The sequence below is a fragment of the Sinohyriopsis cumingii genome, chromosome 17 (genome assembly GCF_028554795.1).
Source record: "Sinohyriopsis cumingii isolate HCF-2022 chromosome 17, ASM2855479v2, whole genome shotgun sequence".
NCBI classification, from domain to species: Eukaryota; Metazoa; Mollusca; class Bivalvia; order Unionida; family Unionidae; genus Sinohyriopsis; species Sinohyriopsis cumingii.
The window spans coordinates 76,444,206-76,462,844 of record NC_142977.1 but is presented as its reverse complement, the minus strand read 5'-3'; the positions used below and the strand labels follow the sequence as shown (position 1 = coordinate 76,462,844).

The following is an 18,639-nucleotide window of genomic DNA, read 5'->3' as shown; positions in this document are numbered from 1 at the left end:
GGCTGTGACAGAACGAAATGGCGTACTCCATCTAGAAAGTGCACGCTATATGGCATTCGACCTAGCCAGTAGACGCGTTAACATCATCGACCAAGACGGTGCGCGTTATGCTACATTGGAATATGTGGTGCCGCATTCGACAGTATGTTGCATACCACTTCGTCGAATGCGGCTTAGCAGGAATGCAGAACAGTGTGTACAGTCTCTGTCGAATGCTTCATAGCTGGCAGTACCTCGGTCAGTCTGAAATTCGTATTATCCCGTGGGATTTAACTATGTACAAAACAAGCGATAATTTGTTTCACGTCTTAACTCCATGACGAATTCGATTAGAAACTGAATGTATAAGCGGATTCGTACGTCGGATATTTCAACTAGCCATCGAGCTGTTGTAAAATAGAATATATACCATAATTAATCGCACCGGGATTAGTTTTAGGTGTTCGAGTTTTTAAGGACGAATTTTCAAACCAACCAGCAGGGCTGGAAGAGATACGTACCTTATCTCCACCGTTCATGCAGGATTTTTAGGATGATGTGTGGTACATAGATTTCTAATTATCGCCACCCGACTCTATCCCCTCAATTGATATTGATAGGCAATTAATGAAGTGTCAAATTTCAACTGTCATAAACTGTATGGGGCAGTACCAAGCCAAAACAGCCAATCAGAACTGACATGAATAATTTTCCTCGCCTGCAGCTCACACTAATGTGAAAATATTACTTCACCGTTCCTTCTGCCCATCTCTCTCTGTCTCTCTCTCTCTGTCTCTCTCTCTCTCTCTCTCTCGCAAGGCGGAGTCTCAGTCTTTGACCATTGAAGTAGCTAGGATTCTTTGTGGGATATTTTGCTAATTTGCAATAAATACATCAGATCTGAAATTTGATTGCATACATACCATGAAGTAGAATACCTTTGTACCGAAACATACTTGTAACTGCATCGTGAATTTGAGGTTCCTGTGTCGGCTGTAAATTTGGACACAAACAACATCGTCATTCTCATATAGGCAGTATTTTTTTTTTTTGCACTATACAACGAATGTATCGCCAGAACTACTTAATCACAATATAAATGTGGGACCCTGTGACCTAGATTGTATGTTAATCTGCGCTAAAGTCGTCTGCGTAGCCGTGTGCGTAGTGCGAATGCGACTGTGTTCCCCCGCAACATAAGAACAAACACACACGCATGCACAAATTGACATGCACATACCTACCGACCTATTTACCTACCTACCCCCCACAATCATACATACATACATACATACATACATACATACATACATACATACATACATACATTAATCTTTGCTGAAGTTGTTGATGAACAGCCAGGAAAACCAAATACTTTCACAGACAGGTTTGAAGTTGACAATAAGCGCCTCCTCTAACATATTACCCTAAAATGTTCTATCACGTTTATTAAAAACATGTACCTGCCGATAAATACATTTTTAATGTGTATGGAATCTTCATTTGAAAATGTTACCGTATCTCTGAGCAAGTCCCCTTCCACTGTCATATCGTGTGGGGTTTACGCAGAGCTTTATTATTCTCCAACTGAGCAGTTTCAATTATGTTTCCTCCGTTAGTTTGCCGTATACTTTGTCTTGGTAGAGTTTTTACACATATTATCGTCACACTCTTTGTCATTAATTTCGTCGTTGCTATTAGCATTAGTAGTAGTAGTAATATTTATAGTATAAGTAGTAGTAGTAGTACCTTTAATGGCACAAAAGTGGTCCTCGCACAGTTTTGCTGCACGTCAATTCAGAGATAAGCAGCATCTGTCGGGTTAAGTGATGGGTACCATTAGCTAGGGATCACTTACATAACGTTCACCCTAATGGATCAGAAAACTAATACGCCTGATGGCCGAGAGATTGGACTATTTTTTGGTTTCAGTCTCTAATAGCACAGGCATCACGTGCAAGATATGTAGCAAAGAGCGTACAAGATTATCAGATACAGGCTTGGTAGCTCTATGGTAGCCATTAAACAAGCCAGATAAATCGCAATCTACATTACAAATCCATTAGAATAATGTAACAATGTGCCTTGCTTCTGGAGAAAATCCAGGATAAATGTCATCTTTTCACGCTTCTTAGAATATGGGGGGATTTATTATCGGTACAGAGAAGAGCTTAATAAAGGTTTTAAAAGCCAGACTGTGTAAATAAGGAATACATGCAAGTTTTTGTCAAATGCATTAACCAGAGCAACTGAATGAAACATTTTGAATGTTATTGTTATTTGCAACTCAGCGATCTATGTCAGAAATATATCTAGAACTTTTTATATGTCAAAACCTCATTAATAACAGACTCGCGAAAGGAGATATACAAGTACTGATGATCACACACACACTCTCTCTCTCTCTCTCTCACACACACACACACACACACACACACGCGCGCGCGCGCGTCTTATTTCATCTGCTCAAATGAAAATGTTCTTACATTGATGAAGGGGTTTCTGTGGTGCAATGTTATTTGTCTGCAAACTGATGACAAGGTCTTAAAGTCACGTGGTAGACTACATGATAACACGTAGTTATCCAAATTACCTCACTATGAAGACAATCTCACATGGCTGTGTTAGTGGTCTAACATTAACTGTAACGGTCTGTGGGATTGCACAGAAAGTATAACACATTCATTTTTAATTAATTAAAAAGTTATTTAGGTTTCTTTATCCCTCGTTACCCGCGAAGCGGATTTCGTGAGATTGCTTACTTTGCATATTTAAGCACATGTGGATTCTACGAAGTTTGCATAATTCGGCCATATTTTATAACTTGACATGTTTACAGCATAATTTTTCTCGGCACTATATACACACAATTGTGTTGATGTAGCAATAAAGATACATACATATATACATACTTTTATACATACATACATACATACATATGAATGAACTACTCAAGTTGAATAATTATTTTACAATCAGTTTCATATGCTAAAGCCAACATAGAAAACGATATGCAACCATTAATGCACGCAGAAATCTCTTATGCTTTACATTTGACCTGACCATCCTATCATGGTCGAGATCTATTACGCTATATGTCACTAGTCTATTATACGATATACTTAGATGTCGCTATTTTATTACGATATACTCAGATGTGGCTATTTTATAACGACATACTTCGCTTAGATATAGAGTTCGCTGATCTATTCCAAAAATACTAAGAACTATTAAACCGTGACATGCTTTGCTGGAACAGTCAAAACTATAAACGTTAACAGTGCTCCGTTCAGGGACCCGAGGCCTAGAAGGACCCGCGACCTAGAGGACAAAGCATAATTCGTGTACACCACCCATATAGGACTCACATTACAATAGGAAGCATGCCGAGTTATCATTCCTGAAATAAAATGGTGCAGGTCATTTGTGCGGATATCATAGGTATACATTCAGGACAAGATCAGGTCAAGTGTTGGGCGGGGTATCAAAATTTTAAAAAGGGGTCTGACTTTCTTCGAAAGGCACCAAAGCAAAAGTCTACATGTCTATTTTCTCAAAGTGTGCATAATACCCAATAAACGTACACAAGAATAAACTGATGGTCAAATTTCAAGTGACCAGTGACTGAATGTGTGTGTGTGTGTGTGTGTGTGTGTGTGTGTGTTTAGCTTAGTGGTCCGGAAACCATGGACCTCCCTCCGGCTTTGACATGTCATGGACAGTACTTGTAGACGGCAAGATCATGGCAATTACCACCATGTAATAGTAGCTACTGAAGGAACTGCTGTTAAATAGATGATGTCTTAACTTTTTCATGCATTCGTATCACATTTACATGATTGTTTCGTAGGAAAGAGTAAATCCTAGGGTGTTGGTGTAAAAGGGCACTCATACCGGGTGTGGTGCGTATGATGTTCTTGACTCCTGAACCATATCAGAAAGATCATGGACACAATATTACATGACAAACGCTTTTGATTTGGAATATTCTACATGAGTATGGCGTGACCTAACCTGACAAGAACGCACTGGAATATGATTAATGGATTGGGTGTTATCACCATAAGTGTATTATCTCCTTTTATATCATCTTTATTTCTTGCTTCATCTTACTTGGTGAAAAGACATTCCACTATTTATTTTCTCTCCTCGCCAGACGGAGAAAGGAAGCTGTGGCCAAAGTACCGTATAATACCGTTTCTACAGCTCTTGATCCCTTAGTCCCGACCGTTGGACCATCAATGCTACTATTTATTTTTAAGCCCCCCCCCCCCCTTATGTCAATGGATGGGTCCTTCGTGAGTAAGGTATCTAGAATTGAACATTCCATTATGATGATACTGAACCTCAAAATCGGAGAAAGAAGGCCACTCTCGGTCTTGAGAATTTATGAATTTAAGGCTATGTTATTTCTTAAATTGGTTACATACTTGAGCGAATCTATTCAAATGGATTACAATTACGAGGTCTATATCAAAAGCTCCGATACTTAGTACCCTGTAAAACGAAGTTATCATCTTTACTAGCCGAGGTTCCGATATGTTAACCCCATGTACACCTTGACGGATCGAGCAGATATTTCAGTACTTTGTTCTGGAGACATCGCATGGATTTCATGAGTTGCTTCCCTTAGTATTTAATTCCCACTAACCAAGAGCATGCAACAGCGGTGCATTGTACTTCGGCCGAAAATAATGGCGCCAATTGACTTCAGATGGATACTTTGCAAATCTAACATCGAAATTATGGCTACGTACCAGAATGAAGCCATTAGATGTGTATTCGAGTGAAAGGTATTTGTAGAAACACGGACCAGCAGTGGAAATATGAATCCATTCAGACTGTGTGCTCCCCTTGTCTTGATCATGTAGTAACATTGTTCAAATTTGAACAACTTAATTCTGATTGGATACGGTGGCTTGCCGCCACAGTCAATGAAATTCACAGACTCGAAGCACACACATACATGTTCGATCCGCCAAGGTGTAGATATGTTTAACATATCGGAACATTGGCTAGCGAAGATGCAAATTTATTGAATTTGTGAACAGTACGTCAGTGCCTTCCTACAAAGTACTGCCTGTGCACCTCTACAGTTTCACAATCTATTTATCCAATTACTGCATGCCGCCACTTTTTGGTATGCTGTTAATACGCTGGAAAACTGCACTTTCGACCGCATGGTGGCTTTCAAATCATCTGTTCCTGAGAGAATGTTTGATAACTGGATTCGACCAAAAATCAGCTGCATGTAAATCAAGGCTGTATGGCGGGCAGGGGGCGGGGGGGGGGGGCTAGAGTATGGATGCTGTTCACCTTCAGAAAGGCTGTCGCGACGACGTGTGTATGTGCCGATACGTTGTCATGCAGCAGATGGATACCTCCAGAAACGGTCCGAGCACAGGTGATTCGGTAGCGTTCCACAACTTTTCACAATACTTTGGAAGCATACAAATGTCCAGTGACATTAGCGTAGTCAGTCACAGATACCTGGATGACAGGACCATTTAAATAAAACATAATGCGTATAAAATTCCCTTCACAGTCCAACTACGTTGAGAGATTTGTGGTCTCTTTTCGTTCTTTTTCCGATCCAAACGTTATTATTTTCATTTGGTCCGGGTTAAAAATAAAAATAAATCTATATTTCATCACCAGTGACAATCTAATTTAAGCGTCTCTTTTTGATCAAACAGTATGCACTTGCAGAACCCTCACTGCACACACACACACACACACACACACACACACCAAATCAGTCTTCAATATATTAAAAACAGCGGACGAATGAATGTCCCTGATAATAAAAATATCTTCCACTGTGTTCGAACATCTTTATCAGGTATCCCCTTCGTAGCAGCCACTTCCCGATCAGACAAAGGTCTACCTGAACGTTGGTCATTTTCCACGGATTCGCTTTGGTCCATTAAACGATGAAACCAGCACAGAATTTTAGGACATAGCAAATAATGATATCCGTCACCCCTATGCTAGTCAACCTTGTTATCAGTCGGACATTACCCTAAGAGCGCCATGAACCTATAATAAGCTCTCAGCTCAGTAGAAGATGTCTCTCCTTCTCCGACATTTGTTTATTGTCACATATATATGCTACGTCACATGCATATATTTGAAGTTATACAGCTTGCTTCATGTGCAACTGTAGATAATTTTACGAAATTTGTCTTTGGATCTGCATTAAATTTATTAACAAGTTTAAAGAAACAAAAACTTATACCAAAGTATCCAAAACTTTTCAGATATCCTCAGAGGCGTAGCTATGATATTTTGCGCCCGGGGACGAACTATAAAATTGGCGCCCCAGCCCCCTCCCCGTTTAATCACATTTTTGAATATTACCCTTGTTTACTTATTATAATGTAACGTTGTAAGCCTCATTTTGGCGCCTCTGTACCTTGGCGCCCGGGGACATATGTACCCCCCTGCCCCCCCCCCCCCGCTACGCCTCTGGATATCCTCGTGACGCGTGATTCACGTCATTGCATAAGCTTTCAGCCTTTGCGCGGACTAATTAACACAATCATTCAAAATTTGACCATGGGTAACATGATTGTGTAGACCCACTGTGGACAGGCGTTTTTATTGCTTTAATTTATGAAGAGCAATGAAATTGTCAGATTCTAAAGTGGATTGAAATAATTATCAAACTTTTTATCTGAAAATACGAGACAAGATATGCAAATATTTGCTCAGTTGTTTTGTATTAACTAGCCTAATTCATCGTTGGAATTAGCAGTTCCCAATTCCTTTGCCGTCCGCTGCGGTAGCGTTTTATTGACCTATCATGAAAGCCAAAATAAGCTCGATATTATCTATATGATACTGACAATACAAATGTCAGTTATAAAGTTGTACATACATTATTATATGAAACGTCCACTAACTTGATATTACCACATTTTTCATTTCCTTTTACATAGGGAGGGAGATGCAAAAGACTGATGGCTAAAGGGAAACAACTCATTACAAACTGGAACACTTCAGAATAATTAAAAATATGTGTATATTCCTTCTCTGGAACAAACAGAATAGAAATCTCAATCGCAGCACAGTTCTTTTTAAATTGTTATATCGTCCACATCTTCTTCCATTCTAATTTAATTTTTGATAATGACACTCCGACTCGAACTCAATGAATATCCGGATAAGTGTCTTGGGGCAGCGCCTGTTTGATCATTGTTCCTTTAGAAAGTGTTTCCGGTAAAAACAAACATGGCGGAGACCGCTGCAGAAAGTAATTCATGCATGCGCATTTGTAATAATTTCATCCTTTGATATGGCTTGTCAACTGGAGATAAGCTCTTACACTCACTGCTATTTGTAGTTATTAATTTAATAATAACTGTTGTATGTAGCTTCCTCCCATGTACAATAGGGACTTGGAATAAATTACCATCAATAATTGCAGAAGCTCCTGACTTAGTATCTCACAAGCATGAGCTTTCCAAAATCACATTCTAATGAACTATCCAGCTACAAGTAAGACCTAGTGATTCTCAGGGCTATGCCGGTTGAGGTTCCATATCTCATCGCCGCTACGATAGCCGGATTGGTCTGAGTATGAAGGGATGAAAACGTACCCTGACACTCGTTTACTTATTTTTGCCTTTCCTATCATTACTCATCTGACTGTCCTATCATTTCCGTCCTTACTTTATCTTTGACCATGCACCACCCGCTGCTTAATAGTCAAGTGTGATTGCTTGAGCGTATTTATAGATAGATGGGTCTTTTGGACTAGTATTCCAAAAGGATTCACCCCAAGACACCCTTGAAAACACCCACAACATCTCAGATTATGTTTTACAGTTTAAATTCTTTTCTAATTCAGTAATTGAATGGAAATCAGTTAATTTAAGCTTAAATACCCCAAAAATTGAGTATAAAAATTCCAGGAAATGTTTTTTAAGCTGATTACCTTGTCGGTCACCGTTGAGTTATTGTTTGTGCATCTGATTTTAAGTACTGCATAAGAGCGGTCAGCATGATGTGGATTAAAGAATACAAAAAGTGCTGTAAAGTAATTAGATGCACACTTTTTTTATTTTTCCTTAAATATCCAGGCCACATCACAAGGTTTAGTAAATGGAATAAAACAAAAATAACAAATGAAAATATAATGTTGCACACTGATTCAGACTTGTTTATCATACTTTTTTCAGTCGTATAAAAAGGTTTAACATTTATTTTGTACAGAATTTATGAAATACAAATTCAGCACCCTTAGGTTCTGATCTATTCAGAGTACCACTCTTTGCCATATATAACGTTATAAAAGAGCTTCTAAAGAATTTGAGAAATATTATCGTACTGACCCCTGATTCTGACTTACTAAGTGTACTGCTTTTTGTCATATAAAAGTGGTTTACTTAGGATTAGTTCACTTGTAATTTTCTAGAACACATGTTTCATTATCTACCATCCATAAGAGAGAGAGATGTTACATATTTCATTAAGTTATCATAAATTTATCATACATAAACAGTAATTGTATTTCAATGTGAGTTTTTTTGGTCAATAAGCATTATTTCTTAAAATTTCTCATATCTTTTACTTGGTCTGTATTAAGAGTGGAAGATTACCAACAAGTGGAAATATTTTTGCTGATTTTACTCAGTAATTATATAATGCAGAATTTTAATAATATTGTCATATAAAACCTATCATTGTTTTTATTTTTTATTTTAGTTAATTGTACACATGTGTCCTTGGTAACTGAGGGTATTTTGGGTCAGTCTTGTGGTGTTTGGAATAGTCTTGGGACTTGGGATAAACCAAGAACAAACTTAAAGACTTAATAATGTTCCCTACCTTAAATATTTACAACATGTTTTTATGTTTTGTAATTTTGTGGTGTTTGTTGTCTGTAATAATATCATTATATATATTTTTTATGTTATAGGTGTTGTCTAATGCTGTAAAGTGCTTAGAGCTTCTAAAGATTAGACGCAATACAAAGTTCTCATTATTGTTATTATTTAGTCCGACTGGTGTTCAAAATCACTCCTTCCAGAGAGTGCCACCTTAATAATCAGTATTGCATGACTGTGGCTTTCTTGTCTGTTGTTGCCCATGTTTTAAATTATGTTAACCCATGGCTAGGCCATTGAATAGCAGTAACTGGTAGATGGGAATTACTAAGTGGAATATTGATTAATGACGTAACTGTCATGCATTAAATCAATTAGACAATATTCTCTTGTTTGATACCACTGTTATTGTATGGTCACCAACTAAAAAGGTAAAAGAGTGATATTGTATGAGTGACTGACTAAAAGGGTGATATTATAAGGTGGACAAATACAAGGAGAGAATACTTAGGTGCAAATGTGCCATTGATTTCTTTATCAGCACCTATTTGGTTACCCCACCCTACAATATCTCTGGTATTCTTCTCATGCATATAGTCTGTAATACTGTAGTATTTAGTTTTCTTCTTGTCACACTACAGCACATACCAATAATTTGCATCTTGTTTTTATTGATTAAATGTGGATACATATTAATTTGTCAGATATATTGAAATCTTAAACCAAACTTCCAAATCTCCATCTGGATGCTATCATATTGGTTTCATACCAAGTGATATTTTTGTATGGTGTAGTGTTTTATGGCATATCTGCAGATTACTGTATTACGACTCTTTGATCTTAAATTAAGTAACATAAGATAGTGAAAACTGACAATTTTTTAAAATTTCAACAAATAATTTATTTCTCTAGAATACAAGTAAAAGTTTAAAAAGAACTTGCAGTATTGTGAATTAAATCCCAAATAGTCATAGCAGGTTTGTCACAAGACGAAATGTATAAAGATCCAATTGAATTCCAGTGGGATTTTTTATAAGTTACAATATTGAATGTGTGGATATGCCTGTAGTCTTGAACATTGTAATATACATATGGCCTGAATTGTGATGATATGCTAACAGCCTTTTGATGTATCACAATAATATAGTCCAAAAACTTTCTTGTCTGAATTCACTTTTAATTCCAAATTATTGTTCCAGTCCAATAATATTATAGATGAGCACTTTGTATTTCCGGTGAATAAATGATACCACCCAAATGAAAATCTGAACACAACGATACAGCTGATTCCACATCAAGATTTTAAAACAAAAATGAGTAATTTCTCAAGTAAACAGCATTATATAAAAAGCTAGGACAGAAAAGTATAAACAGAAGAAAGGTAAAAAGTTCATTTTTAGAATATTCTAAGTTATCAACAAGATAAAATATGTTACTAAAATTATAATAAAGAACATGATAAATGTCAGGTACGAGAGGTTCATAAATGGGGAATATCAGTGTCCTAGATCCAGACCCAATTAAATGTATTTATCTTCATCAATAATGATCCTAATATTTAACCCACACTCATAGGGAAATATTATTTGTTTACATAATAAAGGTTAATGGTTATATACACAATGAACTTGATTGTGGACAAGGCCAGTCCAAAATACAATTATATATAACATATAATCATGGAAAAAAAACTACGAAATACACATTAAATATACATAACAAGTGACATATGTTGCAAACTGAAGGTAAAATTTTAGCAATGTAAAACAAAAGAATTGCATATAAACTTTATAAAGATAAACTCATCTTAATAAATGCATGTGTGTGTGTGTTTTGAATTTTTTATGTAGCTTAAAAAAAAAACTGTCATATCTCAATGATGTCTGATGTGTGGCAATTATTTTGATATCTAGCAATGGGTCATCATGCCACAGACATGTTGCATGATGTCAAAATCCAGTCACATTATCCTGACACCAGGCTGGCCAATCCTACCACTAACCTATTAATGCTGAGTGCCAAGCTTGGCAGCTGCTAGTTCCATTTTTATAATTCTTTGGTACCAGTGACCTCCCGCATATGAGGTGGATACTCTTACCACTAGGCCACCGGAGCGGTCTCTTAATAAATGTAAACATGAAGTATAACAAGATAAAATTTCAAAGCATAAGATACTAAAATTCTGTAAAAGGTATACAAAATAAAAGATAAAGGTAGCACTTAAAATCCTTAATAAATTTGTCCTTTCCAAGTGAATAACTTAGCTAATGTTAAAAATTTCTTTCTCAAACAGTGGTTATTAGCTAACTTATTGTTCAACTGGTAACAATGATTTCTCACAGAATATTTAGCAGGGTTCAGTATATACTTTAATTTTAGGGAAAAGTGGCTTCTTTTGAACAGAATAAGGAGAAGTCAGAGATAAACAGAGAGAAGTAGGAGCAAAGCAAGAAATGAAATATATATAGTGTTTGTGTGTGTTCTCTTATTTGAATTATGCCCACTATTTCCCAGTATGCATATTTGCATTTAATATTGGTTTTAAGCAGTTTTATGTATATTATTGACACATTTGGTACATTTACTAAAATTATCTTATTCATATCAGTGCATTGTGGCCATATGACTTTAAAAGAGAACAAATGAAGCTAGATATTGTAATGAATTTTAACTGAATAACTAGATTACAGTATTGTGTGTGATTTGGATTTTTAACGTAGCTTTAACAGTTTTTCAGTCATATTGCTACAATATCTGCAGTGTCACAGTTTATAGTGATATCTAGCACTGGAGCATCATGCCGTAGACATGTAGCATGATGTCCCACCCAGTCACATTATCCTGACACCAGCCTAACCAGTTCTAACACTAACCTCTTAATGCTGAGTGCCAAGCGAGGCAGCTGTTTGTACCATTTTTATAAGTCTTTGGTATGACTCGGCTGAGGATCGAACCTGCGACCTCCTGCATCCGAGGCGGATGCTCTAACCCTAGGCCACCGGAGCGGTCATTTCAGTATTGTAATTGCACGTTCATAAAAATGCTTAATTAACTACCCTTAATCCAGTTTTGTTTTTACTTTCTCAGTGCTCATAGAAATGTTTTTTTTTACACAAGCCTTGGGCTGGTGAATTAAATAAACTCACAAACTCTGGCTGAAATTTTCAAGCCTGGACTCCAATTTCCACATGCCAAAAATTTCACCTTTTTTAATACTGTCACACAACGTTGCAATAGCTACAATTATTCGAATATCAATTCAGTAGGGTTCAAAAGGGTTTGAAAGTAATGCAAGTATCACCAGTCTTCATCACTACACACTTGGGACTGGATGTCCTGATGTTCAAACTTCTGCTGGATTCTCTGAATGAATCCTGGTCAGAACCAAGTTGACGTGTGTCAATGTGTTGTTTACAGTAAGTGCAAAGAATTAATAGCACCCCACCCACCCCTTTTCTTTGGTGAGTTTCAGTGTAACACTCCATCAACCAAGAGTTCTGAAATTTATTTTTGTTAGGCTTAAGAGATAACTAATTGATTCTTAAATCTGCTTGAAAAATGAATTACACTTGAACACTATTCCGACAAATGAAAAGATCATGCTTTGCATTCTATACATGCAGTAAAATCCGACTTCAAAGAAACTTTGCTGCTGTTCACAAACTTGTCAAAAATATCATGCATATGGCTTAAAAATTCTCATTCATTGCAATTATATGTAATAACTTTTGTTCTTGTACACACATCTAGGATCTTGTTGATTAGCTATAATGGGTTGTTCCACTTCCAGATCATACCTATGCAAATTAGCACAACGGGCACACTCACTGCAGCCTTCAGGTAATTCTTACTAGCTATTGTCAATCAGTTTAGTAATATGTGAAATAGTGGTTTATACCAGCTCTCTTTGCCTTTAAATGCCGCTATTTAAACTGCCCAAGGGATATTTTTACATCAGCTCAATTCATGACTGTTTACTGTTTTTGCGTGCTACATGTAATGAGAATATACTGAAGGTGGTGTTGTTTTTCTTTTTTTCTGTTCTTTTCTTTTGGTGAAGATTACTGAAAATTGTATTTTCTTGAAACACAATCATGTCAGGGGGGTTTGGGAGTACAAAATCACATTTTTAGTGTGACATGCCATGCTTCAATATCAGATCTCAGTTTCACATAGGACAGTGGTGATCTGATTTAGATTCTGGTGTGTTATGGCAGGTATGTCAACATAATGAAAATACATTTACACAATCAGTGGGATCAAAGTTTCCTCAGGAAAATTTTAAAAAATATTCAATAAGCCCAATAGGTACCTCACTAAGAACACAGGACGAACCCCATAGAGGGGCATCGGGTTATCATATTTTTTTAGCACTGACTTTCTGAAGGTTCACTATTAAATGGTACTTAAAAAAATGATTTCTGAAGTTGACTGAAACAACCCTTTTACCATGTACATAAGAGTAAATACACATATGTGTTCTGATCATACTTTTTGTTCTAATTTCTTTGTTGCTGATGAAATGTTCCTGTAACTATTCTTAGACAACAAAAGTATTGATGTCAGCATATGAATGAACTTAACCCTTTTTTCTGACCGAATCAACGTAGCCAATATGTGAATATAGGTCTTTGTAGAAAGTGGGATTTTCATAATGTAATTACTCACTTTATAGCTTTGTTACAACAGTCCATTGATAGAATTATAAATATAAGGTTTTGTTAATTGTCTGTGTACTTGTAGTAATGTTAGGAATTGGTGAAATAGTATTTGCTTCACTGTTTTTTTTCTTCACATTTTCACAAAAATTAGTGATGTCAGAAAACAACTTTGACCTTACAGCACTTTTCAAATTCGACAAAAGAGCCAGTTTTTTGTGACCTATATAATTACATTTTAAGGCTAAATCTTCAATAATATAATATTTAGGCTTTGTTTTCAATGAATTTTATATTTTCCTGAATATTTTTGGCCAGTGGTTTAAGAAAGCAGTCAATCTAACAAAGTGGTACTTCCCAGACAGTGATGTGCACCATTATTTCTCCATGACACTTAAGGTTTGAAACAGATTTTATGAAGAAAATAATGTACACAGCATTTAAAATATTCAGATCACCAATTCTTTCTTAAAACACAAATTGCAATTTACATACTATTGTTTAAGCTTTGAAACACAAGTTCTTATGCTTTTTTATCATGAAAGGATAAATTGCAGAAATCGGGCAGTGATACTGCTAACTTACTCTGGAAGGGGCAATGGTCAGGATGGACTTGTTTTTTTGGGTGCTTTTCTAACAGAAAAGAAGAAAATTACATTTCTTAGATGACTTTGATGCCCATTTCACCTGGTAACTTGACCCCTGCATCAGGGACTACTGTACTGTCATGAAATCTTAAATTTTCCTTGAAGGAGTTTTGACTTGTATTGGGGAAGGTTTTCCCTTTATTTTATGCAAGACCATGAAGTACTAGATTTTCCACGTAAAACAAAAGTGATAATTCACTGGAGTGCATTACGAGAAATATTTTCACTGTCACATTTATAACAAGAGGTTTAAATTTGAATATTTTCTTACATGCTTAAGTTGCCATGTGGAATAATGGCTGCCTTGCGTAAAAGCTGACTCCAGTTCAGATCAAACAAGGCGTGAATAATTTTCATTTCTTAATGTGCTATTTTACCTTCAGTTGAGAAGGAAAGTTAAGTAACTCATTACATTTTCTTTGTGAAATATCACAACACAGCAGAACATAAATGGTAAACTGTGGAAATCATGTAGGATTCAGTAAGAAATCTGCGACCTAAGTCTGTTATACAAACTACACACACAGTACATCTTGCTAGCCAATACGTTGAAATAAGAAGAAACTTTGCTTGTTATTGAGTGAATAATGGTTATATTTCACCTTGTGGGTGAAAAACTTAAGCATTTTCACTCACTCAATAAAATATATCATGTTATTCAATCACAAGCAAATATCTTTATATTTAAGTAATTCATCAACTATGATATTCAGCCCTTTTGAACATTACACATCAAGCATCCCAGCATGCATTTGGGTGAAGCTAGTCAGAAGAATTTTGTGTTCCAAATCTAAGACATGGTATTAACATTAGCCCATCCTGCCACTTCAAGTGGAAGTGAAAGTAATAGTGTTTGCACGGAGATGCAGAAGACTGATTTAAAAATTAAAAATATGTTTGATAAAAAAAATGAATTATTTCCTTGCAAATTTTAGTCAGATTGTGCTTTTATTTACTCAGCTGTAGATATGGGTTCAAATTGCCAAGGGTCCCGGAGAAAACTTATGAAGATGCTGACTCCATTTGCAGTGAAAAGTTTTAGGCCGAAAGAAAGTAACTCAGGTTTTTATACAAAGATTTAGAGAGCATGAAATGAAAATTGGTAAATTTAACCTTGATATATCCACTTATTTTATTGTTAACAGTTTGATAACTGTGCTCATCAGAGGATAAGAGAGGTATTAAAGATCCTGTTTAATAGGTCCAATATGTAATTAAAGGTCCTGTTTAATAGGTCCAATATGTATTTAAAGTCCTGTTTAATAGGTCCAATATGTAATTTAAAGTCCTGTTTAATAGGTCCAATATGTAATTTAAAGTCCTGTTTAATAGGTCCAATATGTAATTTAAAGACCTGTTTAATAGGTCCAATATGTAATTAAAGATCCTGTTTAATAGGTCCAATATGTAATTAAAGGTCCAGTTTAATAGGTCCAATATGTAATTTAAAGTCCTGTTTAATAGGTCCAATATGTAATTTAAAGTCCTGTTTAATAGGTCCAATATGTAATTTAAAGTCCTGTTTAATAGGTCCAATATGTAATTTAAAGATCCTGTTTAATAGGTCCAATATGTAATTAAAGATCCTGTTTAATAGGTCCAATATGTAATTAAAGGTCCTGTTTAATAGGTCCAATATGTAATTTAAAGTCCTGTTTAATAGGTCCAATATGTAATTTAAAGTCCTGTTTAAAAAGTTCAATATGTAATTTAAAGTCCTGTTTAATAGGTCCAATATGCAATTTAAAGTCCTGTTTAATAGGTCCAATATGTAATTTAAAGTCCTGTTTAAAAAGTTCAATATGTATTTAAAGATCATTTTTAATTGGTCCAATATCTAATGAAAGGTTCTGTTTAATAGGTCTAATATGTAATTAAAGGTCCTGTTTTATAGGTCCAATATATAAGTATAGGTCCTGTTTAATAGGTCCAGTAATTAATTCAAGAAGTCTGTTTTATGGATTAATAATGAAGTGGATGATTATAACGGTTTGTCTTATTAATGCATGCCCTGCGAATTGCATATTTATCTAGCAATATATACCATACACCAAAAAGCACATCAGAATTATAGCAATGGTGTTTTGCAATCAAAATTTACAACATTTACTTACACTAAATTAAATAAATGATAAATAAAACTGAACTTTCAAGTTGATAATGCAAGGAAAACGAATTTAAAAATGAGAGATTGGCATTTGTAAAGTAGTAAAATGTATTTGACAGTGATTCAATCCACTTACAGTTTAAATAGTATAAAGTTGATTCATTACCTGATTTAATGTTTTCTTAATGAAATATGTGGATAACTTGCAAAATTTTCCCTTTAGTGTATACAGCAAATATATTGGTAACTAGTTGAATGTGCTGAAGATACTCAGTGACTTGAAAATTCGATTTGTTTATCAGTTTTAAACTGGATTGGGTGGTATCAGATTGCATTTTTTATGAGTCAGAACTTCATAGCTCAAAAACAGAATGTTTTTTTACCTTGAAAGTTAATATATGCTCCAAAAATATTTATAAAGGTATGGGTAAATATTGTATTATAGTGTCATAAACATTAAGTACCATGACATTAAGGGAGCAACACTATAATGGCTTAAACCGCTCCAATGGCCTAGTGGTTAGAGCGTCTGCCTCAGATGCGTGAGGTTGTGGGTTCGATCCCCGACCTATTCAAACCAAAGACTTTCAAAAGTGATACTAACAGCTGCCTCGCTTGGCGCTCAGCATTAAGAGGTTGGTGTTAGGACTGGTTGGCCTTGTGTCTTGTGTCAGAATAATGTGACTGGGTGGGGCATCATGCTACATGTCTGCGACATGATGCCCCAGTGCTGGACATCACTATAAACTGCCACATTGCAGACATCATAGCGATATGACTGAAAAATTGTTAAAGCTATGTTAAAAATCCAAATCACTTCACATCACATCACTACAGTGGCTTACAACTTGAGACCGTGTTTCTTTAAAATAAAATGTTACTAATCAAGATTCTGTTAACAAGCTATGTTTGCCAAAGGTAAATGATGTCAGAAATTTGCATTGGCATTATCAGTAATTCTACCTGGTATGTACTGCTTTTTTAATGTGTGCCACAGCAAATTATCATCAACTTATGCTTTTTTCAAGTAATATTCAGCTGTTTTCTCAGTGGTCAGAATTTCATCACCATTTGAGTTTGTGGGTGGAGCCAATTTCTGATTGGAGTCCCAATGCACATCCTTGAGCCCTACTACTTTTCTTAAACTCGTGTCAGAGTTGGGTTGGGGTGCTCAGTTCAAACAGAAGGGATAGTTCTTCAGGGTTAGTGGACCAGGATAGAAGCTACCTATGACATAAATGATTTGTAAATGATGGCAGTGTTTTTAGTCACAGTAGTCATTGTATGATGGTCTCACATGACAACATATTAGTAGTAGTGTACATCTGATGATAAGGAAGACCATGTGCTCCTTCTCTTTGTATGGAAGTTTGGAAACTCCATTGCTGGGCAGTATCAGAAGGGATTATGATCCATGTTCAACATAATCTGGGCAAGAAATATATTCAGTGCAAAATCTGACCAGGAGGGGCAAAGTAGTCCTCAAGAAATGGTCTTTGCACCATTCCATAGCAGAATCCCTCTTCAGACTCTTTGTGGACTTCCTCATAACAAGACTGAGCAACAAGCTCCTTTTTTATGTCTACCCAGTCCCAGATCAGAGGGCCTGGACAGTGTATGCCTTTAGTCTAAGATGAGATCATCTAGATAAACTGATGATAATACCTCAGAGGTGGGACCTGTTTTTACAGCATGTTGGTTGGATGGGGGGAGCTCTTTTCCACAACAGTCAACAGATTCAGTTGGCTCCTCTCAAATGATGTATCTGCCAGGACAAGTTTACTGAATAAGGTTGTTAACTGCATTGTCCAGACCAGTATACAGTCCATGTTTAAGGTCTACAATGCAAAGCAGAGAATCGTTTGCTATTGCTCCAGTGGGCAACATATTATTCGTAAAAATCTCTAAGCACAGTGACAGACTTTCTTTTTATCCAGTTCCAATGAAAGAGGACATTCAGTTTCTACTATTAAGTTCTGTAGAGCAGCCCTGTCCAACACTTAGGACCACATGGTTTTCTAAATTTCATGTGACAAGTTTATATATATATCTTTTACCTTCCAGAGACAGTCTTGTTAGACTAATGAACAATTTCTTTTTACAGGTGGAGTGGATGCCAAGCAGCTTATTGGAAATATTGATGTGCAAACACATGAATTTGTGATACCAAAGAAAGAAATAAGCTTGCCAGAACATATTCCCAAATGGGAAAGATCAGAAGTATGTATTTCAAACAACATTTATTTGGAGAGATCTTGTGTCATATATACTCGCTTAGTTGGTTCCTAATAAGTCTGCTTTTTTAATAAAAGAAGACCAATGAGAATTTTCCACTCTACCATCTCACAGTGTTGTTCTTGCAGTATTTAAATGTTCATTTCCGTTACAAATTATTATTACACATGTTATTAAAAAAT

The 18,639-nt window shown here is 35.8% G+C and overlaps 1 protein-coding gene across 6 annotated transcripts in view; it reads left to right on the top strand.

Annotated features, from left to right (window-relative positions):
• Positions 1-7,114: 7,114 nt before the first annotated feature.
• Positions 7,115-18,639, top strand: part of LOC149779268 (serine/threonine-protein phosphatase 2A activator-like) — a 67,312-nt gene continuing 55,787 nt past the window's right edge. For 2 of the 6 annotated variants that reach the window (XR_016415596.1, XM_089939855.1), the window contains exons 1-3: positions 12,566-12,650; positions 15,076-15,177; positions 18,327-18,442. Coding sequence is in view for 5 of the 6 variants with exons in the window: in XM_089939855.1 (XP_089795981.1) it covers positions 12,581-12,650; positions 15,076-15,177; positions 18,327-18,442 (288 nt within the window). In the remaining variant the exon portion in view is untranslated. Of the gene's footprint in view, positions 7,235-12,565; positions 12,651-15,075; positions 15,178-18,326; positions 18,443-18,639 lie in introns of those variants that run through there. The other 4 variants (XM_089939858.1, XM_089939857.1, XM_089939856.1 and 1 more) reach the window with 4 other exon arrangements.